The sequence below is a fragment of the Eretmochelys imbricata genome, chromosome 12 (genome assembly GCF_965152235.1).
Source record: "Eretmochelys imbricata isolate rEreImb1 chromosome 12, rEreImb1.hap1, whole genome shotgun sequence".
Taxonomy (NCBI): domain Eukaryota; kingdom Metazoa; phylum Chordata; order Testudines; family Cheloniidae; genus Eretmochelys; species Eretmochelys imbricata.
The window spans coordinates 7,086,140-7,112,419 of record NC_135583.1 but is presented as its reverse complement, the minus strand read 5'-3'; the positions used below and the strand labels follow the sequence as shown (position 1 = coordinate 7,112,419).

Genomic DNA, 26,280 nt, shown 5'->3' with positions numbered 1-26,280 from the left:
AGTCATGTCCCTTCCTACCTTTGTTGTGGTTTAGCCAAAACGCACATGTTTAGTTTAGTCTGTCCTTTAATATATACAAATGTATCCTTTAATCTAGCCTCATAAATCAATGCCTCTCACTTCTAAATCACATTTACTATTCTCTGTATTCTTTCCAATTTGCCAGCACCTAACTGGTTGAGAGGGACCCAGCCCTGTACACAGTATTCCAGTTGGCGTAGTCGTTCTACAGACTGTCAACTCTGCGTTCCATGACATGTTGTTTCTGAATTCACGCTGGCTTTTTCTGCTGCTCTATCACACTGTAAGCTCATTTCCGTGGGCCATTTAACTACAATGAGCCACTGTTCAGAGGCACGGATTTGGAGCAAGCCTAACTTCTAACAGTTTTACCCAAGTATAGAAGGATGCAGAGAAATAAGGGGATTATAGTAATTTATGTAACAATTATTCAGTACCCTGAAAAAAAAATCTACATTCTTCTCCATTCCATCCTTCTCCTTTCTGCTACCCTAGGAAGGATTACACTGTTTCTGGTGCGGTGCGAGGACTACCTTAACGGCCTGCAGACAGGACTGTGAAGCTGTCTCTACAGGGACAATTATAGGGATTTCTCCGCTGTAGCTCTAATGCCAGCACTAACAGCAATGCGGGCACGAGTGCAGGCCGGGCTCTAGCATTTTCACCCTCACGTCGTCTAAAAGCAAGTGGAGATGACAGAGTGGTAACAGCACTCTCTCCTTTGCTGTCACCAGTGGAATTCTTCTGGGGCTGGAGCAACATTGGAAGGTTTTCTGGAAACGGTCAGCGTGGACAAGGTGTTGGTGTAATCTGTTCCCTGACTGAGACTTGAGAATTTTCCCCCACCCCGTTCAGAAGCTACTTTTATGAGTTACACTGTATCTATAATGTTCTGAAATAGGCAAGTTTTACCGGTAAAACTTGGTAGCGTAGACCAGGCTTAAGATCAGAAAGCCCTGTACAATAGGTGAGCAGCACCCCACGAATAAGTCCCTGCCCGGAAGAGCATAAACCTGAAAGGCATGAGTGAGTACAATACTCAACACAAAATGGTGAATGGTTATTACAACTGGAACGTTTCTGAATTTAACTTCAAGATGAGGGAGAGCAATTCTCAGTCCACAGCCAGAAAACAATACGTTGCATTTCTATAGTACCTGTCATCCTGCATTCACGAAGCACTTTACAAAAGGTAATTTGTGAAGCTATACTATGCTCCTGTGAAACACATAGGTATTGTCTCCATTGTATAGAGACATGGATTAAGTGGATAGCCTTCAAGGGAAGCAGTGGGGGCAAAAGATCTATCTGGCTTTAAGATTAAACTCGATAAGTTTATGGAAGAGATGGTATGATGGGATAACATGGTTTTGGTAATTAAATATTCATGGTAAATAGGCCCAGTGGCCTGTGATGGGATATTAGATGGGGTGGGATCTGAGTTACCCAGGAAAGAATTTTCTGTAGTATCTGGCTGGTGAATCTTGCCCATATGCTCAGGGTTTAGCTGATCGCCATATTTGGAGTCGGGAAGGAATTTTCCTCCAGGGCAGATTGGAAGAGGCCCTGGAGGTTTTTCGCCTTCCTCTGTAGCATGGGGCACGGGTCACTTGCTGGAGGATTCTCTGCTCCTTGAAGTCTTTAAACCACAATTTGAGGACTTCAATAGCTCAGACATAGGTGAGAGGTTTTTCGCAGGAGTGGGTGGGTGAGATTCTGTGGCCTGCGTTATGCAGGAGGTCAGACTAGATGATCATAATGGTCCCTTCTGACCTAAATATCTATGAATCTAAGTGACTTGCCCAAAGTCCAGCAATGAACGAGTGACAGAAATGGAAATAGAACCCAGGAGTCCTGACTCTCAATCCTTTGTTCTAACCCCTCCATGTGAAATTACTACCATCATCTCCGCCACCCATGACCCATCTAATCAGTAGTTAGTAAACCCTATTGCACAATCTTAGATTTGGGATAAGGTATATGCGCATGGGCTGGTTTTTTTGTTTGCTTGTTTGTTTGTTTTGTCTTCTTCCTCCCTTGAATGATTATTATATAGCTCAAAAGTGACACCAAAAATGTTATTCTTAACAGTTCCACTAAATCTTTACCACTTCCTCAGTGGATTTGGTTTCCTGACACATTCCAGACAACTGAGATATATTTTCCCAACACCCTTTCCATCTCCACTCAGGGAATAAAGCATTACAACAAAGTGCCTTTACACAGCAGAATAAATTGTATTTTGAAAAGAGACAAGCTAGCTTTAAAAATCTGGCACCTAAATGTAAGAAAAGGAGTACTAGTACTAGAGACTAACCAATTTATTTGAGAATAAGTCTCTAAGGTGCCACTAGTACTCCTTTTCTTTTTGCGAATACAGATGAACACAGCTGCTACTCTAAATCTAAGAGTGATTTTTTTTTAAATTAGCTAGCAGTTGCTCCATAGTCTAAGTTCCTACCTTATTCCTTAGAGGATTTTCTGCTGTAAGAGTGGTGGTCGTACTAAGTTCAATCAGCTGTGAGTTTCACAATGAGGACACTTATCATATTCCCCCCAAAATGCATCCTCCTGGGAAACGCTGAGATCCCTACTGCTGATTTTTGGTTTGGGATCCTCTACTGATGGTGACCCTGATCCTGGGCTGTGGCTAAGATGAGTTCAGTGCAGCCCTATATCTAGGGAGCACAAAGATGACTGTAAGCAACCTTTATGCCTTCCAGATTTTGGAACTACAGGGGATTGATTCAGCCCTTGACACAAGTTAGAGCAGCCTAGGGGCTGCTGTGACTAACATCCTGCCTGCAACAGTCCCCACAGGCGCCCCCAACAGATCATAATAGCCCGAATGCAGAGCATTCCAGCCTCCTGCCTTCCCCAACACAACCCTTCTCTTCCCGAGACATGTCCCTGACATGTCCAGGCACCAGAAGTTGTGATGGGGCCTGGTGTACTGTCATTACACCAGCCTAATATCACCAGGAAATCCTTTTTACACCTCAGGTAGTCCCCAGTGGTCAAGCTATTTTTTGGCTCCTTTACACTGCAGGCAGATGACTTCTAGATGCCAATATAACACTTAGTTGATAACCCACTCCCTTTCCCATAAAGACACAGCTGAAAAGACACACAGTTCAAGCAGGAAACCACCGAGAAGGGGATCAGGAGTTCCTTACCTGCACAGTCAGGTAGAGGCCTTGTGGACTTGCAGCACTGCACCAGTTCACACTGAGGGTTTTATGTTGGATCAATGCAGGCACCACAGACGTCTGGACAGACGAGTCCTCTTCACCGTCACTGAGGAGTGAATCTTGTCCACTCCCTTGAACAGAACAAAAAATAATGTTAAATAAATCAGCCCAGCAGAAACTGACTACAAACAGCTTGTCTAGCAGAGAGTGAGGAGGGATCCCTTTAGATTGATTCAGTCTTATGTATGCCTCCTGTTCTCATTCAGCAAGCCTATCTCCTCCTCCCCTCTGCCCACCCCCCAAGTTCTGTTCCAGGCCATCCATCATCATGCTAGTAACTAAAGCTGGTATTCAAGCCCCCTCCCTTCTCTGGCTCACAGCCAAGGTCATTAACAACTACAGTCACGCTTTCGATTCCTGCTGCCCAAAATACTTCAGGTCAATGAAGAAACCATGAGCTTTGTATGGAATCTCAGCCACAGGGCTGAGGGATAGCTCAGTGGTTTGAGCATTGGCCTGCTAAACCCAGGGTTGTGAGTTCAATCCTTGAGGGGGCAATTTAGGGATCTGGGGCAAAAATTGGGGATTGGTCCTGCTTTGAGCAGGGGGTTGGACTAGATGACCGCCTGAGGTCCCTTCAAATCCTGATAATCTATGATACTAGAGAGAGAAGGGGTGGGCGAAGGAAAGAAGGAAAAGGTGTAAGCAAAGCTACAGTCTGCCTACCTGAGTGAGCTGAGACTGGTCAAACTCATTTCACATATGACTACAACTTTCTATGTCATTTGGAAAATGTAAAGCACCATACAAGAACAAAGTATTATCACAACTTGGGCAATATTGATTAGCAAAATGAGCCCTTTAGGGCAAATATGATCTGTTGGCAAATGAACATAAGTTACAGGAATCCAAACTGTAGGAATCTATTCATGTATCTTTATGAAGAACCCTGTAAACAATCCAAACAGACTCTGAAGAATTATGCAAACGTCACCTCTCAATCTACAATGTTGTCAGACGCCTGAACTTTTTCTGTACTGTCAAAACTCCCACACAAGGGGATTGGGAATCAGGATTCCTGGGTTCTCCTCCCACCTTTGCCACTCACTTATTTTGTGACTTCAGTATCCACGATCTTATCCCCTATCTAATTGCCTGACCAGGTCTGCATCACAAAACCTGTCTAACTGACACTGCAGGACTAGTGAGCTAACACCTCCGCCCCTCTGAATGTGTTCTTCCTTATGGAACCAGAACCAAAAAGGACAAACCTAGAGGCCAAGTAGCCACTCTGTTCTTTTCTGGGTCCAACAGCAGAAAAAGCTCACTTGAGAAAATGGATCATCTCCCAGCTCTCTCAATGCTTAGCCAAAAATCAATCCCTGGATGGAGAGCAGCCGGCTAAAGCTGAACCCTGACTGGACCACTAAAGTGATGATGGCAGGAAGTGGCAAGCACTTTGCAGAACTTGCCTCCTCTCTCATCCCCCGCTCTCAAGAGTGTCTGTTACCAGGAGGCTATGGGTTGATATGGTTGTGGATTCCTCAATGCTACTGGATACTCAAATAGCCATGGTGGCAAAAAACACTCACTTTCTTCTGTGATGAGCAGGAGATTGTGTTCCTTCCTCCCAAACACAGCCCTGACTACAGTGACACTCTGGTGACCTCCAGGCTTGATCATTGCAACTCATTACGTATAGGAATGACGCTCCAGAGGGTGCAAAACACAGCAACCCCTCCGCTTAGCAGTGCAGGTCATCATGACCGTATAAAATCACTCAGCTCTCTGCAGTGGCTACTCAAGGTCTCTTTCCTGATATTCAAAGCCCTGTATAAGAGTGGCCCAATCTATCTGAGACATCATTTCTCCTTCAGTGACCATAACTTCTTATGGCGTCTACGTCCCACTAGTATAATGAATATACAGACCACAGAGGGAGGCTTGAAAGGGTGGAAAAGAGAACTTTCACGGGAGCTGGGCCTAAACCAGGGAACCCAGCCCTGAAAGAAATAAGAAAGACTACAGGTCTCTCCAGGTCCAGAACCAAATGCAAAAATGAAAAGAGAACTTTCACGGGAGCTGGGCCTAAACCAGGCAACCCAGCCCTGAAAGAAATAAGAAAGACTACAGGTCTCTCCATGTCCAGAACTAAATGCAAAAATGAACTCTTCCATTTAGCTTTCCCATGATCAGTTCATCTCTCTCATACACAAACACACCAAAAAACGACTATAAATAAATCAAGCTATTTCTCCTACAGGCTGGAAAGGGACAGAGAGAGATTGTTATTGCTGTTTCTGTTCTTAAATAACTGGGAAGTATTCAGATACTATGGTGAAGATGGCTGTATACGTATAAGATAGATATATAATCTTGCTGTGCTTGTCACTTTGCCTCCCTATGCCTCTGTTTCCCCATCTTTAAAATAGGAATAACAACCTTTCAAAATCACGTGTAGTTCCTTAAATAAAAAGTATTACATACGTGCAATTAATGTACATTATTATTCCCCCACCAGGAAGGACACCATCTGATGCTAATCATACAGGACACTGGCTTTTAGTGTCTCACTCCCCAGCAGTCTCTCCACCCAGTAACAAAGGAATGTTACTAGCTCAGTGGGGAAAGGGTAGGGGGGGAAATGAAAACACAACTTCAGACCCCTGCTGCTGCAGACCAGGCCAGCCTCTCAGACACACACCTCTATGGTCAGTAGTTAGAAATCAGAGAAGAGGAAACAATAAATAGACAAATTGCTGCCAAAGTTTAAGAACTTAAATGTGTCAGAGTGAACAACAAATCCATTTGTTTTTGATTTCCCACCCAAAATATCTAGTCCTTTTGCTAAAACCTGGCTTTAACATTTAGCCCCAGACTCAGAGTGACCCTGAAGCCTGCAAACAGACAGCAGGTGTTGTGTATAACTGCACAGAAGCAGCAGCATATTTCAACAAGCGGGTTTTGGTTCTTTTAGCTACTTTTTGAAAAGACATCAGTCCCTGAAAAAGAAAGAACGTTAAACTAAACTCACCTATTTGGTTTATGTGCTTTAGAGAGAGAGAGAGAACAAACTCTCCCGAGGAGCTGAGATGAAGGACGAACAGAATCCACGTGTTTTTCTTCCATGCAGATCACAGATCATTTATTTTCTTTTACATGTTAAAATTTAACTTTTGTCCCAAGGCTTCTGACTAGAAAGCAGGAGAGGAGCCTTTCACCTTCCACCACAGCAGCAGCACTGAAATACCTGCCTGCTAAGCCCTGGAGTTACCTAACAGCTTTTGTCTGGTTTGGAATTGCTTCCCCCGAAACCATTTTAGTCTCATCTCTGGCATCTAAAAAGAAATGTCAAAAATGTGGGCTCGCTGGTTTTCTAGCCTCTCCTGGCTGTAGTGTGAGAAAGGGCGTGAGCAAGAGTGGGCTGGGCCTGGAATGGGATGAGCCATCACTTAATACTCACTGTCAAGAGGGAGGTCCTTTTTCCACAGGTCTTTCAATGAGGGAATAGGTCCCAGATCCCAGGTCTTGTGAGATGTAATCATGGCATAGGGTTCCAAAGCAGATCGACACCTCAGGGCCTGGGAACAAACACAAGCAAAGATATTCCAGCTGCAGGAAGTTAGCAGTCCAGGATGAGATACTCTAGCAAGCCATGCAAGTAGCAATGTCCCCAACTTGATTCCTACTCCCACACGGATCTGGAACGATTCAGATTTGATACTGGGAATTTGTCCACATGAGAAATGCTGACCTATACAAAGTAGATGTTACACACACTGTATCTGTAATTAACTTAATAATTCCTGTTTGCAATGTTATTGTAGCTGTGTTTCTTCCTTCTTCATGTTGTGATGTTTCCATTCTAAGTGCCAAAATTCCATAGCTTCCATAATTGTTTGCAGTGTTGTTTACCCACGTTGTTTTGGTTAATAATTCCTGTATCATTTCCAGCTTCTTCCACTACAACATTTGATTTTATAACTTTTACAATTGTAAGTTTTTCAGGGTAGGAATCATGTCGTCCTATGAGTCTGTAGATAACCTAGTACAAGAGCCAGTAAATAAGCCCCAGTCTCTTACCTGTTCTCCTCTGCATCACGCTCTTATTGCATCACACTCTTATTGCACTGCTGTGATCTTGATTGGGGCCTTCAAAAGTGCTACCAGCGTACAACGAATAGCAAAGATATTCAGGGTCTTTGTTCAGTTGTTGAGCCTGATTCTCATCTTGCACCAGTGTTTCCACCAGTGGACTTCAGTGGAATTACTTGATTTAAACCTTCATAACTTAGATTAGAATGAGACCTAGTGCATCCCACAATCAGGCCTCCACAGGATGAGAACCATAGACCACAGAGGCTGGAAGCAGACTGGGGAAGAGAGAGACTCCTATCCAAGCTGCTTTACAAAGTGGCATGTGCCATCTGGATGCCCAGACCTTCCATCTCCACTGTGCCTCACTCATCTGGAAAGAGACTCCCTCATTTGGGATTAAACTGAAAGGAAGTCTTCAAATCCTTTGTCTCACGAGGAAGGATTTGGCCGTGTTTGTTTCAATTAGACATCTAAACTATCACTCATAACGTTACAAAACTGCTCTCATTCATATTGTTGTGGTTCAATGACCCTGTGTCTCAATGATCCCATTGGGTCATCTGGAGAGGAAGGATGAACCTAACACGGGTTCAAGCACATGCAGCTGAGTCAGTGAAGTAGTCAGAAAGCACTGATTTGGGGACTGACTCTAAACTCAAAGCCATAATGAAGGGGAGAAAAGAAAACTGAAAACAACCAAAAAAGCCCTGTGGCTTGGCACCCAGGCAGTGGCACGAAGAAAGGAGTCATTAGGAGAGTGCTCTGTGATCTAGGATTGTTTCGGTCAGTGTGGTCAAACTCAGAACTGGATACATGAGCCTTACCATCTCACATACACACACAGAGCTTCTGGTCAGAAATCTATGAAGCAGGAGAGAGCCCATTAAAAGAAGTGTAGTTATGCAGGGAAAGCCAGTGCCATGCAGGAACAGAGAAATAGCCCATGATCAGAAACTAGAGGTGAAGAGGAGAAATAAACAATTTTTTTTAATTGCATTTTTATTTAAAATCCCTGTCATCAGTGTATGCTTAGACTGGAAGCAATTCAGAGCAGGGACTGTCTTTTCTATGCCCTGTGAAGCACCTAACGCGCATTAATTAAAACACTCTTTTCTATTTTGCTCGTCAAGCTTCTTTCATCCAAAGATTTCAGAGTGTTGCATGAACATTAATGGAACCTTAAAACACTTCTCCACTCTGCCTCATTAACCATTACATCACTTATTAGAGTGACCCACCCCACGCTAACAGGGGCCCCAGTTCCCAACTGCCGCTAAATGGGCACAGGGGTCCATTGAGACGGTGGCAGCTGCAGGATCAGAACCCTGGCATTATCCCGCTGCTTATTACTGTACATTTATTCCTGCTGGAAATGCTGAATCTTGAAACTAAGATTACAGCAAATGTTATGCTGTACATATTCATGGAATGAACGCCATGTATTTCAAAGCACCCGGCCCTGCTATTTCTGATGCATCTCACACGCAGACAGGGCTCTTGTCACACCTTTGGGCCTTGGCCGGTGAAGCGTAATGGCAATGCAAGAGCAGGTGCACGCTCCGGGGGAGAAACGAGAATTCCAACAGCCGGCGCACACCCGGCCAGGGGCCATCAGTTGCCAAACAAGTCACTGGAAATACAGACTGACCGATGGGAACGGCGGCGATTTGGGGGAGCTGGAGGGGGTGACAGAAGCAAAGCCCTGGTTAAAAGGCACAAAGCTGTGTCAGGTGCACGCCACCTACTGCTGCATTAGCTCCCACTCCGCCCCCACCGCCAATGACAAAGAGTCCTTTGAGAGAGACGAGGTAGGTGAGGGAATGTCCTGCATATGGGACCAACTTCTGCGGATGGAGGGGACCAGCTTTCCCGCTACACAGAGCTCTTCTTCGGGCTCCTTGTGGCAGGGCCAGGAGAGAGAGACACACACACAGAGAGACAAAAAGAAAGAAACACGCACCCACCCACAACCCCCCCAGGATCAAAGCAGAGGCACCCAGAGCAGAGGCAGGCCAGACAAAAGAGACAGGGACTCTCTGCTGCCGCAAGCAGCCGGAGAAATCCCCGTTACGAACCTGCCTTCCTCGCTCTGCCCTCCCGGCCCGCTGATGCACGAAACAAAAAGGGCCGAGGCCAGACTCACCCAGTCGGAGCTGCCCGGGCCCGGGGTGGGCGCCCGGCACTGATACCCGGGCTAGCCGCCCCCAGGGCCAGGAGTGCCATGGCAACGGGGCTGCGCGGTCATTCCCTCACGGAGCGAGCCCGGATTCCGCAGGCAAGTCGCGGACCTTCCCCATTCTCCTCCCCTACACCCCCCTCCCTTGCACACACGCACACACGCACCCCCCCCGCCCTGCACACACCCCCACACCCTACACCCACCCCCCCACCCCTGCACACAGACACCCTCCTGCACACAGACCCCCTCCTTGCACACACGCACCCACGCACCCCCCCCGCCCTGCACACCCCCCCACACCCTACACCCACCCCCCCACCCCTGCACACAGACACCCTCCTGCACACACACCCCCTCCTCGCACACACACACCCCTCCCTTGCACACATGCACCCCCCCGCGCTGCACTCACCCCCAAACCCTACACCCACCCCCCCACCCTTGCACACAGACACCCTCCTCACACACACCCCCTCCTTGCACACAGACACCCTCCTGCACACACACCCCCTCCTCGCACAAACACACACACACTCCCTCCTCGCACACAGACACCCTCCTGCACACAGACCCCCTCCTTGCACACATGCACCCACGCACCCCCCCCCGCCCTGCACACCCCCCCACACCCTACACCCACCCCCCCACCCCTGCACACAGACACCCTCCTGCACACACACCCCCTCCTCACACACACACACCCCTCCCTCGCACACACGCACCCCCCCGCGCTGCACACACCCCCAAACCCTACACCCACCCCCCCACCCTTGCACACAGACACCCTCCTCACACACACCCCCTCCTTGCACACAGACACCCTCCTGCACACACACCCCCTCCTTGCACACACGCACCCCCCCGCCCTGCACACACCCCCACACCCTACACACACACCCCCCACCCCTGCACACACACCCCCTCCTCGCACACACACACACACACACCCCCTCCTTGCACACAGACACCCTCCTGCACACACCCCCCCTCCTTGCACACAGACACCCTGCACACACACCCCCCACCCTTGTGCACACACACCCTGCACACACACACACACTCCACTCTTGCACACACACACACGCGCGCGCGCGCTTTTCCTCAGGAAATAACTGACCCCTACTTGCTGCCGGTTGCTGTGGAAACCGGCTTCCCGCACTCCGGCAGCTCCTTCTCCGCAGAGGCCCGCGCTGGGGGGGGGAGCAGAGCGAGCCCCCTCCCGGGCCCGCGGGCGGGGGACGCCGGGCGGGCCCCTGGCCCCGCGCGAGGCGGCGCGGCGGGTCCCACGCCCCAGCCTGCCAGGGACCAGCGAGCCGCCCGCTGGGGGGGCGCGGGGGGGGGGGGCTCGCCAGGGAGATCGCAGCGGGCTGAAGGTGCAGCGGAGCAGGAGGAAGGCAGCAAAAGCCAGCCGAGGAGTTTCCCCAAAGGGCCGCCGCGGACCGGAGCCAGGAGCGAGAGCAGGGGCTGTTGTCCTTTGTCTCGCGTACAGCGGCTGCATTTATCCCCCAGGAGACAGCAGCGCCCCCCAGCTAGGGGCACAGAGACCGGGCTTCGGAGCTCCGGCCGGCTTCTCGCTCGCTTGGCGTGGGAAGAGCTCAGAGTCCGCTCCCGTGGGGTCACAACCAGCCCCTTCTCTGGGAGAAACCCCCCCCCCCCCCCGCTTCCTGCCCTAAACTGTTGTCCAGTGGTGTAAACAAGCTGCCCTGCTCCGCCTCAGCGGCGGATGCATTCCTGTGGTGGTTGAAAGGATTCGCCTGCATGGTTTGTAAAGCATGCCGGGGTCTTTCTGGGTGAAAAGTGTTCGAGGCAAACTCATTGTGGCCATCAAGTCATTCCCAAATGCAGGGTTTATTTTTAAATAATAAACCATACTATAAATACTAGGGCTGTCAAGTGATTAAAAACATTAATCGTGATTAATTGTGCCATTAAAAACACTAATTGTCATTAATCGCACTGTTAATAATAGAATACCATTTATTTCAATATTTTGGATGTTTTCTACATTTTCAAATATATTGATTTCCATTATAACACAGAATACAAAGTGTACAGCGCTCACTCTATATTTATTTTGATTACAAGTATTTGCACTGTAAAAAATCAAAAGAAAACATATTTTTCAATTCTCCTAATACAAGTACTGTAGTGCAATCTCTTTATCATGAAAGTTGAATTTACAATGTAGAATTATGTACAAAAAATGCATTCAAAAATAAAACAATAACATTTTAGAGGCTGCAAGTCCACTCAGTCCTACTGCTTGTTCAGCCAATCGCTCAGATAAAATCCCCCCCCCCCCGTATTTTCCACTGCATGCATCCGATGAAGTGAGGTGTAGCTCACGAAAGCTTATGCCCCAATAAATTTGTTAGTCTCTAAGGTGCTGCAAGTCCTCCTTTTCTTTTTTCAGACAAACAAGTTTGTTTACATTTGCAGGAGATAATGCTCCCACTTCTTGTTTACAAGGTCACCTGAAATTGAGAACAGGCGTTTGCATGGCACTGTTGTAGCCAGCATCGCAAGATATTTACGTGCCAGATGCACTAAAGATTCATATGTCCTTTTATGCTTCAACCACCGTTCCAGGGGACATGGGTCCATGCTCATGATGGGTTCTGCTCGATAACAATCCAAAGCAGTATGGACCAAAGCATGCTCATTTTCATTATCTGAGTCAAATGCCACCAGCAGAAGGTTGTTTTTCTTTTTTTGCTGGTTTGGGTTCTCTAGTTTCCGCATCAGAGTGTTGCTCCTTTAAGACTTCTTTTTAGCATATCTGGCATGTAAATACCTTGCAATGCCAGCTACAAAAGTGCCAAGCAAATGCCTGTTCTGACTTTCTGGTGACATTGTCAATAAGAAGAAGGCAGCATTATCTACTGTAAATGTAAACAAACTTGTTTGTCTCTTAGTGATTGGCTGAAAAAAAAGTAGGACTGAGTGGACTTGTAGGTGCTGAAGTTTTACACTGTTTTGTTTTTAAGTGCAGTTATGTAACAAAAAAAGCCACATTTGTAAGTCCCATTTTCACGACAGAGATTGCACTTGTATGAGGTGAATTGAAAAATACTATTTCTTTTGTTTGTAATATATACAGTGCAAATATTTATAATAAAAATATACACTTTGATTTCAGTTACAACATAGAATACAATATATATGAAAATGTAGAAAATATTTAATACATTTCAATTGGTACTCTATTGTTTAACAGTGCAATTAAAACTGCGATTAATCGCGATTAATTTTTTTAATCATGATTAATTTTTCTGAGTTAATCGCGTGAGTTAACTGCAATTAATCGACAGCCCTAATAAATACATATCAGGCTATCTGGATAGTTCTGAGCAGCTGCATGGAAAGATCTTCATGTTGATTATATTTTTAAATTTTAAAAAAAAGAGTGTATCTGTGTTTTTTAATTCATACATTTCCCAGTGTTGCTGGAAACCCAAACCCAAGAACCTTATTCTAGTGTGTAGCAGCTAGAAAGCTAGATTATTCTTCAATTTATTATTGTGCTTTATAAAACAATAGGCACTTACCTACCACTCCACATGCCTTTGACATACATTCCAAAATCAAATCAGCTGGAACTGAAAGCTAAACCCACCAACAGCTCCCACCAAAACTAGACCCACGACAGAGCTCCCACAAAACTCAGTGAAAAAACCACACCCCTGAGCGACATACATTTTGCCAGCATAAGCGCTCGTGTGCACCACGCTATGTCAGCAGGAGACGCTCTCCCACTGACAGAGCTACCACTGCTCATTGCACTGGTTTTGTTATGTCAACAGGAGAGCTCTCTCCCGTCGACATAGCTCAGTACGCTAGCCTTGCTGCTGTAAGCTTGTAAGTGTAGACACGGCCTTAGTAAAACGGTAAGGGATTTATTTAATAACATGTTTGTTTTACTTGACAATGACCCGATAAACAACAAAACTTTGCACGCTTCTAGCACCTTCAATCTGAGATTCTCAAAGCCCTTTGCAAACTTTAATAAAGCAAGAGCAATGCCCACTTTGTAGCTACAGATAGGGAAACTAAGGCATAGAAAGGGGAAGTGACTCACTCACGGTCACACAAAGTTTACAGCAGGGCCGAGAATAGAACCCAAATAGCCTGACTCCCAAGCCTATGCTTTAGCCACATGCTCATCCTTCCCGTTTCCACAAATTACAGGAATGACAAATTACTAGTTCTACATTTAGTTGTGAGAGATGCATAAAAAACATGACTTAGACTTTAAAAATAGTTTCTTTCTTACAGAGCTAGCAGGAGACTAGATTGGTCCTTTCTAGTCCTATGTCCTACATTCCAATTAGAACTCAGGTAATCATCACTGGTGGCTCTATAAGAAAACTGAACTATTTAGGTGAGGTCTCAGAAGGCTTTGCTATTACCCCCACCCGAAGTTTTGCAGGTATAACGGCATCTACACGAGGCGCTTTTGCCAGCACAGTTATTGTGTCAGCTGCCCAACACAGCTATACCAACAAAAGTTTGTGGTATACACCTGGCCTTAGAGGAGTGTTTTTACTTCAGCAATTGAGAGATGCTGTGGCGATAAGTGGGAAAAGACACCAAGGATGAGAGAGGAGACGATACACAGTCCTTCCGCTGAACACCAGGGGACAGATTTCTCTACAGTGCAGGGATGGAGGCAAAGCAGCTTGTACCTTTCCTATTCAATGGCTTCTGGGGACAGCGCAGCTCCTGGTGGAGGGTTGTCCCTGCCGCAATGGCCCCTGTGGGGGATGACAAAGGCACAGACTTGCTGGATGGGCAGTTCATTCTCACCCCCAACATGCCGTTTATGTCCTCCATCTCTCCTCCACTGGCCTGGAACACACCCCATGCTTTGGGATAGACTGTGCAGAGCTGGCTCTGTGCCTGGAGTGGGGGCTCCTATGCTGGGGATACTCCCCATGAGCCCCTGCACTTGCCCTGCAGTTGCTTTAAGACAGCTTAGTTACATAAAGGAGCCACAGGATGATGAACTGGACCCTACAACCCTACCCATCAGCACAAAGGCGACCTGGCTCTCATCAGACTGATGGAGGTCCTATGCTTCTGGGGGCTCCGTGTCGCCTCAGCATTGCGGGCCTCAGTCTCAGTTCCTACTCAAATCAATCCCCTTGGCAGCAGAAACAAAGATTTGCTCACCAAGTTCTTGCTTGAGGCCAGACAATTGTTAGGCTGTACCTATGTTTCATTTTCCACCAAGAAATGGTCCTGGCAATACTGAAATTCTTCTGTCAGAACCACACAAACGGTGTTGCCTGCTGTGGGCAGAGATACGTGTAGTAAGATGAGGCCCTGAAGCATAAACCCTTGTATCAGAGGCCTGGTATGAGGCCTGAACTAAAGTAATGGTCAAGACTTTGCTAACATAAAGCAAAGTTAAGCTGCGAGCCAGAGACAGGCCCTGCTCACGGAAGTAGGCAAGAAGAAGGCTGCTAATTGGACGTATACACATATCTAAAGGGTACCAAGCACTAATAGGATAAACATGGCACCAGAACAGTCCTGTATGAACACATTCCACAGAGAGACTGAGGAACAGGCTGACCCATCCTAAAAGACAGGGTCAAAAGGATAATACGATGGATAGACTTGTTTGTTCAAACCAATATGCACCAGGAGAGAGGCAGCACCCCAACAAGCAGCGGGGTTGTACCTCGATGCACCAGGAGTGAAGTGTAACTTGTTTGTACCTGTGTATAAGAATACATCCCTGAGTGGATGTCTTTGTCTGGCCTAGGGGGCAGTAGTAAATCCCACCACTGACTGAGCCGGTCCATTGTCAGGGAGCACATATGTACTAGCAGAACTGTAGACATCTGATCCAAGGACCTAGAGACTGTGTTTCATTTGGCAATAAACCTGGCCGGGTGCCTTCGTACCTTGTCGGAGTCTGTGGTCATTGGGGGTGCTCTCGGGGTCTGCTGTGTCAGCTATCTGTGCAGCACACAGAGGAAACACAAGCATGCAGCCAACTGTTACCAACATTGAACAGAGCAGAGCACCACACCGGTGACGTCTGACAACAATACTCACATCCGTTTGCTGGAGATCAGGTATCCACCCTGCCCAATTCACTTTCCCTGCATTGCCTCAGACAAATCTAAAAAAAAAATGGTAAGGTTCAAGTGAATGTGAAAGGGCTTGGCTGTCAAACGTGCTGACAAAATCCAGGCACTTCCTGATACTCAATGGGAAGGAAGGTGTGTGGGGGAAGGGATGGGGAAAGGCAGGTCACAGAAGCTCCCACATCCATTGGACAAAAATATGTTTGTCTTCTGTGAAGCTAAAAATGAACGGAATGCAGACACAGCACCCACATGGCTGCGTGCAAGCAAGTACTTGGTAATTAAAAGATTTGGTAGGGGATTAGCTTGTGAGAAGCATGCAGGGTATAAAAATAAACTTCATCTTCCCCTTTGTCCTTTTCCAGTCTCTTCCCTCCTCCACAACCTGAGCAGATGCCTGTGATGCCGATTCTTATGATATTGGATGTTTCACTTAGAGCCCGGGCTTTGGAGACAAGTGATTACATGAAGATCTCAGCTTTCATCAAAAAAATATACTTCTGGCCCTCAGGGTTGTGAAGAAAAGCAGAAAGATGTGATGGAACTGCACTCAGAAGACTCGAATATCAGAAAGGAAATAAAAGAACTTCATTTTAAAAGAAAAAACAAAACAAAAAAACCCTCAGTTTTTAAGACACTCATTATTTTGGGAGGGGCTGACTCATGATATTTGAATGTTTGAGGTTGGTTAGCAACACAGGATACTGTCCACAGCAAAGCATAAATGCACAGCCGTCACTGCACTAGTCACCCAAATGCGTCCCCAATTTTGACAGTTCACTACTGCAAGCCTCAGACTTGCAATATGTAGACTCACTGGCAAGAACAGAAGGACACCACCACGCTCATCCTCACCAAAGTCCCAGGTCTCCAGGCTGCAGCGTGCATACAGAAAACTAATGCTGAAACAGGATCACATCACATCCATCTTTTCACAATTCCACTGGGTTCCCTCATCTGATACAAGAGTCTTCCCTCACATCAATGTCTTGCCATTACAACAAAGAGTTAGAAGCCAGGATATTTCAGTTCTGCCACTGACTTTCTATGTGCCTGTGAACAAGACACTTGGCTGCTTTGTCGGTCAATTTCCCCTTGTGTAAAATGGGAATATAATACTGGCCAACTGCCCAAGAGTATTGACTGGTTTCATTCATTAATGGGGTGACATTCATGCTTGTGCAGAGGGCCAGCAGAAGACTCTACTGCACCACTTAAGCCCTATTTTGAGGACATAGGGGTTTGTGCTGGCCCCCTCACCACAATTAATTTCATCCCAATATTTGTAGAGTATAGTGTAGACCCTATGAGTGCAAAGCAGTATTATTATTAAAGTCTTCTCATATTGTTTGAGAGAGGAGGCACTGTCAGTCCAGTAGAAATTGATGCCCTTGCTTCATGTGTCAGAATTTTCTGTGTTTCTTCCTTTCCCTCCCACACTGCAATACTAAATCACAATGTACCTCAGATTTTTCTTGGGGATAGTATGGGGAATTCAATCTCTGTGTCCATTCAGCTCTGCTTCCATGATAATACTCTCCCCCACAGATACTCCCACCCTCATCTCGAAGGTGTGTGTATTAATGGTACTAAGTACAAAACCCATGATATCGGACTCCAGAATGAGGTGTATGTTCCATCTCATTTTGTACCACTCGCATACTTCATGGAGAGCAGGGAAAAGAGAAATAAAGAATCTGTAAGATAAGGGAAGGGAAAATAACTCTGAGCTTCTGCGTTGTTTAATGGGTCTTGTGAACCTCATCACCTTTTCACACCTGCCTCTTCAGCCCTGTTCATACCACCTGTCCGTTCTAACAGTACAAGTGGGAGATTGTACTGCTAATTACTCTGTTTCCCAGCTGTGAAGAAAAAACACCTCTGCACTCAGCTGGTTCTTCTGCAATCGCCCTCTTGAAATATTTCTAGTTTGCTAACAGCAAATGAAGGTTTGGCAGAGAACATTAAACCATACCAACCACAAACTCCCACAGCTGCAGCCACCGCCTCTAAACTGCAGATGCCACCTGCTTTAGAGGACCAGAAAATGCAAAAGAAAACACCAGAGACTACATATCTTGAACTTCTAGGAACAGGGTACCTCGCATTTTTCTTCTTCTGAATTTCACTTCCATTCCAAAATCACAGCCCTCACCCCATGTCAGCATGTAGGCCCTGATTCAGCAGAGCACTTAAGCCTATGTGTAATGTTAAGCAGACAACCAACCCCACTGACTTTAAAGGGATTACTCATGTGCTTAAAATTACATATATGCTTAAGTGCTTTGTTGGACTGGGGTCATCCTTGGGAGACAGCAGGGCTTAGATAGGCTTTAACTTCAATGCGCTTCGGCTCAGACCCTTAACAGAGAACGAATTTAAAAGAATAATTCCTCAGGCTACAGTAAAGAATAATAAACCCACATAAAAAAATTGCTACCCAAATTAAAGTTGCTGAAGTAATTAATATAACTCTTACGCAGAATACACAGATACAGCATTAACCTTAGATTTAAAAAGACAGGACATAATTAGTAAGGGGCAATTTACAAAAATATTCTATTACCAGTGCAGTCCATTCATTTGGTTTAATGCTCATAATACTGACACGTGAAAATTTACCTTACTCATTCCAACAACAACTGTAATGCTACAGTGTCATTAACTTAATTTATCAACTGTAAGGGTAGTAGAATATTTGTGTAAATCACCTTAACTACTCATTTCCTGTCTTTTGAACGCTTAGGTTTTTTTAATGGTATGCTCTAGGTATGCATTGTAATATAAGGCCTATGTCAGTTACATCAGTCATCATAGGCGCTGACTTCCCCTGTTTTACATGGGTGCTTGACCGCCCCCGCCTCTTCCCACCCCTTCCCCGCCCCCATTCCAATCCCTTCCCCAAAGTCCCCACCCCCTCCCTGCCCCTATTCCAATCCCTTCCACAAATCCTTGCCCCGGCTCTGCCTCTTCCCCGCCTCCTCCCCTGAGCGCTTCCCGCTTCTCCCCCGCCCCGACCGTGCAAACAGCTGTTTGGTGGCAGCCTAGCAGGAAGCACTGGGAGGTAGGCAGAGGAGCAGGGATGCAGCGCGCTCGGGGGAGAGGGGCAGGAAGAGGTGGGGGCGGAAGGGGAGCTTGGCTGCTGGTGAGTGCAGAGTTGGCACCTATGTGAGTCATAACTCTAAAGTAACAAAGATTAAGCTTTAAGATTAAAAGATTAAACTCGATAAATTTATGGAGGAGATGGTATGATGGGATAACATGATTTTGGTAATTAATTGATCTTTAACTATTCATGGTAAATAGGCCCAATGGCCTGTGATGGGATGTTAGATGGGATGGGATCTGAGTTACTACAGAAAATTCTTTCCTGGGTATCTGGCTGGTGAATCTTGCCCATATGCTCAGGGTTCAGCTGATCGCCATATTTGGGGTCGGGAAGGAATTTTCCTCCAGGGCAGATTGGAAGAGGCCCTGGAGGTTTTTCGCCTTCCTCTGTTGCATGGGGCACGGGTCACTTGCTGGAGGATTCTCTGCACCTTGAAGTCTTTAAACCACGATTTGAGGACTTCAATAGCTCAGACATAGGTGAGAAGTTTTTTGCAGGAGTGGTGGGTAAAATTCTGTGGCCTGCGTTGTGCAGGAGGTCAGAATAGATGATCATAATGGTCCCTTCTGACCTTACAATCTATGAATCTATTTGTGTGGGAATTTTCTAATTTAAAAAAAAATAAATGTGAGGAACCCTGTCATTAACATTGGGTTGGCATAAATATCTTCATGCATGGAGGTGTGGTCAGTATTGTCACCCACAAGTATTCAGTCCTGAGTTGGGTCGCCCAAAATCATGACATCGGCTTAACAAATGAAGGTTACTCATCTGTAACGGAGATGAACCCTGCACCGTCAGACCCCTGGGAAGGGCCAGAGGTGCAGCTCTGACAGTAGAACATTTCATGGCAGTGCCCACTGAAGTGCTCTCGCACCCGCTTCTGTCCCTCCCTTCACTGGTCCTCTGCATTCGGAGAGTGCGGCTATACATGAGGTTTCCATCTGCCTCACTTCCTTCCCCCGCCTCCTCAGCTATGAGGATGTAATTAGCATTCCAAGGATTCCAAGGGAAGGGGGTTGGGAAGTGTGACTGTTCAGAGTCCATAATTACAGGTGAATAACCTTTACTTCTTCCAGAGGCCTCTGCACATTCCTGCCCATGAGATAGTTGACATACGTCACGCTACTGCTTATCAAACCAAGGCCCTGTCTGCACTGGCAAGTTTCCGTGCCGTAAAGCAGCTTTGAACGCTGTAAAAAAGCCACCCCGATGAGAGGCGTAGAGCTTTCTGCACCGGGTCTATAGCACCGCGGTGCCAGTGTAGACACCCTGGTTGATTACAGCGCTGTGATTGGCCTCCGGGAGGTGTCCCACAATGCCTGTTCTCACCTCTCTGGTCATCAGTTTGAACTCCACTGCCCTGCCCTCAGGTGACCAGCCGTGAGCCCCACCCCTTAAATTCCTTGGGAATTTTGAAAGTCCCCTTTCTGTTTGCTCGGTGACGCGTGCAATGGTCTCAGTGCATCTTTCCAGGTGGCCATGCCTGCTCCACGCACCAGGCGATCCCCGGCTTGGAGCAATGGCGAGCTGCTGGACCTCATCAGCATTTGGGGAGAGGAGGCTGTCCAGTCCCAGCTGCGCTCCAGCCGTAGGAATTATACCTACAGAGAGATTTCACGATGCATGATAGAAAGGGGCCATCACCAGGACACACTGCAGTGCAGGGTCAAAGTGAAGGAGCTGCGGAGCACCTGCCACAAGGCGCGGGAGGCAAACTGCCTCTCCGGTGCTGCGCCCACAAGCTGCCGGTTCTACAAAGAGCTGGACGCGATACTCGGCGGCGACCCCACCTCCACTGCAAAGGCCACTATGGATACTTCGTTGGCTCCTGTGCCAGTCGAGAGTGGACCGAGCCAGGAGGAGGAAATCTTGGACGAGGCTGTGGAGGGGGAGGGGGACACAGAGGCAGAGGACAACTCGGAGGTCAGAGATGCATGCAGCCAGGAGCTCTTCTCTACCCCAGAGGCGGCTAGCCAGTCACAGCTGTTGGAGCTTGGCGACGTGCAGACAGGAGAGGAGGCCCCTGGTAAGTGGATCTGATTTTGGGAATTGCTGAAGCAAGTTGTTGGGGGCAGAAGGGTTGCAGAAAGCAGGCTTGCGTCTGTATGATGTGCGCACCACCACATGCCTCGTCTGAGCAGCGGAACAGGGTGTTGATCGACTCCCTCACTTCACGGGAATCTGCCTCAGAGATTTCCACAAAACTCTCATGGAGATACTGGGCAATCCACTGCCACAGGTTCTTCGACAGAGCTGCTTTGTTTCTTGCCCCATTAAGGGCCACTTTCCCGCGCTACTCTGCCATCCCTGGGGGGACACCACTGCTACACACAGGTGAGCCGCATAAGGGCCAGGGCAGAAGCCGCAGGCTTGGAGAAGACCCTCCCTGGATTCCCTGCTCACCCTCAGCAGCGAGAGATCTTCCATAATGAACACAGCCCGTGGAAAGTGTGCGGACAGTAATGATTATTAACCCTCCTCTAGAGCCACGTGCCCAGAGTACAGTACGGCCCTGGAACACTGATTTCCCGTGCCTCTGCGGTTACTCACCACGTTGGGGGTCTTGTGGCTCCTTTGTGCTTGCCTGGGGTCAGCCAGTTAGTGACAGGTGTGTGAATAGTGGCTGTTCTTTAAATCACTGAATCAGTGGTCTGTGCCTTGTAAACAATACTGCTTCTGTAAAATGTTGCATTTTGGCTTCACAGATGTGACCTTGGGAGCCCAGCCTCCCTCTTTGTTATTGCCGTCTGAACGGCCACACACAATTATAAAACGGCCATGAAGAACTAAGGAGGACTTTCTGTGTGATGTCATGGTGCACTCCACAGCCGAAAAACAGGAACTGAAGGAGTGGCAGGGCAGCGAGAAGAAGGACCGAAAGGAGAATGCGGTGTGCCAAAATGAAGCCACGGAGCGGCTCTTAAAGGTTACGGAGCGCCAAGCAGACACGCTCCAGGCACTACGAGCACTGCAAACCGAACAGCTCCATGCCCACCCTCCCCTGCAGCCACTGTCACAAAGCTCTTTCCCGTGTGGCCCCCAGACCCCACCAACACACTCTTATCAACCTCCTGGCTCCAGTCCGTACCCGCTGCATTCCACTCCCGCCCCGTCGCAGTCCAACCCTGCAGACTCCCAGTACCCACTGCACTCAACACCCGTCCCTCTGCAGCTTAGCCCTGCTGAAGTACAGTATTCGCTGCACTGTACTCCAAAGGAGAAGGCTGGATATGATCCCTGGACATACACAAATCTTTAACCATCCTGGGACCCCACCTCCTCCTGGGACCCTTCCTTCCCCCATCCCCCACAGTGCTGATGTGTTTTTTTGTTTGTCTCTCTCCTCCAGTTGTTGTTTTTTAATTAAAGAATTGTTTTGGTTTGAAAGCCATCTTTATTCCATTCACTGAAAGCAAACAGAGGCCTGCAAAGCAATAGGCAATTTTCTTAAACCTCCATAGTGCATCATCTGCACCAATCACAGTCTCCTCCTAGCATTACAAGCGCTGCATTCCCGAGCATAGCAACATATATTAGTGGCTTTCAGCTTCACATTGCTGCCTCAAGGCATCCCTGAACCTTCCATAAATCTCTTTATTCTGTCATGAGTAAGTACAGGATGTTGTCAGTAGATATGGCTGCTAAATGAACTTTCAGAGGTGATTAGAAGTGACCAGAAAGTTTCAAGTGAAGCAAGTATAGACTGGATTGAAGCTGAAGTTGAGACTATGTTGTTAATGGATGCCCAAACTCAAAATCTTTTCCACTTGAGGTCATAGCACTTGCAAGTCAATTGTGTCCTGGAATTTATCAAGACATATTCCAGCAAACAGGACCTGAGAGCTCAGCAACCTGCCCTCAGTTCTAGTATGTTGATTGTAGCTTCTTCTCCAAATAGTTCCAATGATGGTGAATAGTTAAATTGCTGAAATGGGCTCCCCATTCCAAGTTGGAAGAACCAGAGGTGCTAGCTCTGAGGGCGGAGCCGAGGGTATCCCTTTCAGAGCGTTACGTGCTGTGTTTGCCCTGAGAGGTACAGGAGCACATCTCTTGGAAGAATCAATTTTGAGAAGATGTTGTCTGAACTTGGGAGATAATGTTTTGCTAACTAATGCTGCAGAGCTTAAACTAAACATACCATACCGTTTTGAACGCCTTTCCCAGGAAACCGGAGAAGGACAAAAGCGGCCTCTGACGCGCTAGATTTTTCACAGCTAGGAGAAGTCCGTTTGCTGCTACTGGTTTCAGAGAAGGAAGGGGAGAGGCAGGGAGTCAGAGTGACCACTGAGCTGAGCTTTCTGAGCACAGGCTGGCAAGCAAGGAGCAGGGCTCTCAGAAGCAAGAGGAGTTGGGAGTGCACAGGTCTCTGGTGCTCCTTAGAGAGTGACAGAGACACAGCAAAAAAGCCCTAGAAAAAAGCCAGGGAAGGTGGAGGAGAATTAATTAACTGATTAGGAGCAGTGTTAATTGATTTGCGGGGAACAGAAGGATTCATTGACTGGGTGGGGGAAAGTACCGATTAACGTAGGAAAACTAGGTGAATAGTAGAAAAATTTATTCATGAGCACATTGGCTGAATCAGATCCAGCGCTTGATCAGATCCAGCCATGTTTATTTCCTTTTTTGTTGTTGGTCTCTTTACTATGAACTTTTAGGTGACTGGGCTTTGTTTACAGAAGTGTTTGGGGAAGCGCTTTTATGAGTGTGATGATGGTGAACAGAGCAAGGTGTCTGCGGTGTGGCCAAATGCTGAGGCAAGGAGTATCAGCAATTGCCCTATGGGATAAAAGTTCTACATATAGCACATGGCCATTTACATGGTGTGTGGTCAAACACACACAACACGTCCAGCAAGAAAAAGTAATCAAAAATGGACCTCCAAAGAGATTAGTTTAGGCTTCAGTGCTAAGATAATTTTCCTTACAAACAAGAGAAAAGGCAAGAGCTTTTAATACATATATGATTCTAAATGAGAAAGGAAAACAGGCCTACTCATGCTACTAACCACAATTCTTCCAAAAACAAGTTGGCACCTGCATGGTACCTGGGCTCTCTCTCCAGCTGGCTACATTGTTAAAAGGTGTTTGTAGAGATATCAGTTTGCATGATATCACAGAGAACCAACAAGCAAAATAACACTTTATCACAGGACTCACTGGAATCAGTGCTTTCCAAACATGGCCACAAGGTACCAAGTGCACTATCATCAGCTGGAAGTTAATAATTAAAAACACGTGGACAACTGTCAAGCAATTTCTATGCTAAATTACATTAACCTATTCACAGAATGCCCTGTACACTAAGTCATACACACGCCACCGACAACACTGCGAACAGTCCGCAAGTACCATACTGATAATCACATAGAGCCGTGTTCTGAAATCTTTACCCAGTTTTCACTCAGACACACTTTCACTGTACTGCATGAGAGCTTGCCTGAGTAAGGACTGAGGAAAACGTGGGAAATGATTTCAAGAGCTGTCCCCCAGTGAGCATGGCTAAGGTAAGTACTGGTGTTGTTTAAGGGACAAACCGAACTCCCTGGAACCAGTTCCATCAGATACGAATTCCTGACTGCAATATACACTGCAGTGAATTGAAGATTGCACAGTGACCCCAGCTAATTCCATGTCAAGAAAGCCTCAAATTCACATTTGTCCACCCGGAAGTAAAGCAGTCACACAAGAAAGTTTGGAGTGGAAGAGGAAAAAGGAGTACTTGACGGGTATGCTGTGGTTCGTAAATGTCTGTTTATCTCCGGATTCAAATGTAATTTAATGAATACATTAGTCTGGTAAGTTTCAGTGTTCTCTTTAGTAGATCGTTTTTCATATCACAAAATCATCACAGCTGTGGCTGTCTACTCAGGACAATCCCTTAACTTCATTAGCTGGATTGTTGGGGGTCAGAATTGATATGCATTGGCAAAACTGTCTGAGAGAAGCTTGCCCAATGTTGTGAGACTCACTTTCATGAAGCATAAATGCTCAGCGACCTCTCAAATATGGAGAAATAAGTTAGCTGTTAAGTCAGGCAAGTTCATTCATATTTTACTTGCCCAATGGAGTGCAACGGACTAAGTGAAGCTACAACAATCGAAACATATCTGTGAGTGGTGCCTTTTGGATTAGACATGCATCCTGCCCCAAGCAAATATTTAACCTACATCTGTAAAACCTCTGGGCAGAGAACTACAAAATCCTGGCTAAAATTTAACTCCCTCCCTTCCCCTCCACACAAGCAACCTGATGCGAAAATAAATAAATAAATAAATAAATCACTAATCCAGAAATGCAGATAGGAGCAGAACTAACATCTCCTATGAACCTAGACTCTCCTTGTTGAACCCCCCCCCCCCAGCAGAAAGCTCAACTGTAATGAGACTGTGTCTCTAGAGACCATTTCATTACAGCCTAGCTCATTATTACAGTTCTACTGCGGCACAGGGACCTTAACCTGTGAGAAGGTTTCTGGGAGCAGCCAAGATACAATTTGCCAAATCCTACATAAATTGATTAATAAAATCATAATAAATACGCCGCTTTTCCACAGTATCTTTTAGCCAAGGATATCAAAGCTCGTTACAAAGATTAAGCTTCTTTTGGGGCATTTGTACATTTTAAAATGCACAAACTGATGGCCAACTTGCATTCAACACCGCTCAAGACTTGGAGGGGAGTGTTATAAAAGCAACCTAACCACTGTTGCATACCCGTATCCAGATGGCCAATAGATCAAAGTCCGGTGCAGTCCACAGCATTAATCAGCATAGCTTTAGGACTCCGGTAGTTTATGATGGCTGCTCATGGCCTCAAGGGAGCATTCCAGCAGATGGGGATCACTGGAACGTAGAGATGCTTGGATCAGACCCCTTTTCCATGACCATGCCCCTGCACCAACAACCAGTATCAAGGGTAGCATGGAGCTGCTATTACTGCAGCTCTACGCCACTTGAGGATTCTCCTAGACATGAGGAACCTTCAACGGGCCAGTTAAGTTAGTTGGCTTTCGGGCCGCTTTGTACCACCAGAGTGACAATGCAGCCATAACGTAACAGAGGATCTGGCTCAGAGACTGTTCACTGGGGGGAGGGATAGCTCAGTGGTTTGAGCATTGGCCTGCTAAACCCAGGGTTGTGAGTTCAATTCTTGAGGGGGCCATTTAGGGATTTGGGGCAAAAAGTGGGGATTGGTCCTGCTTTGAGCAGGGGGTTGGACAAGATGACCTCCTGAGGTCCCTTCCAACCCTGAGATTCTATGATTTGTAATGTACCATGTAGGAGACTAGACCATCACAACCCCAATGCAATCAGTGGTGAAAGCCTCAGTTTCCTACCATGAATCTGTCACTGTTATGCACAAAAACCACTAAGCTCCCAAAACAGTCTTAGAAAAAGCAAGCCTCTGGACTTTAATTTCTGTAGGTGATGCATTAGCCCATCCTGGGCCAATGGAGTTGCATAGGTGCCCATACTGAATTCCCCCTCTATCCCATCGAGGCAATTGACACACAAAGAACCCCCAAACAAAACAAAATAACCACATACCATGGATAGTATTTAACAAACTTTTTCATTTTTGT

At 46.8% G+C, this 26,280-nt stretch overlaps 1 protein-coding gene across 3 annotated transcripts in view; it reads right to left on the bottom strand.

The window, feature by feature from the left end:
* Window positions 1-7,161, bottom strand: part of KIFC3 (kinesin family member C3) — a 46,572-nt gene extending 39,411 nt beyond the window's left edge. For all 3 annotated transcript variants that reach the window (XM_077830916.1, XM_077830915.1, XM_077830914.1), the window contains exons 1-2: window positions 6,676-7,161; window positions 3,198-3,343 (exon numbers count right to left, since the gene is read on the bottom strand). In XM_077830916.1, the coding sequence (XP_077687042.1) occupies window positions 3,198-3,343; window positions 6,676-6,757 (228 nt within the window). In that variant the 5' untranslated portion in view covers window positions 6,758-7,161. The remainder of the gene's footprint in view (window positions 1-3,197; window positions 3,344-6,675) is intronic.
* Between the last annotated feature and the right edge of the window lie 19,119 nt (window positions 7,162-26,280).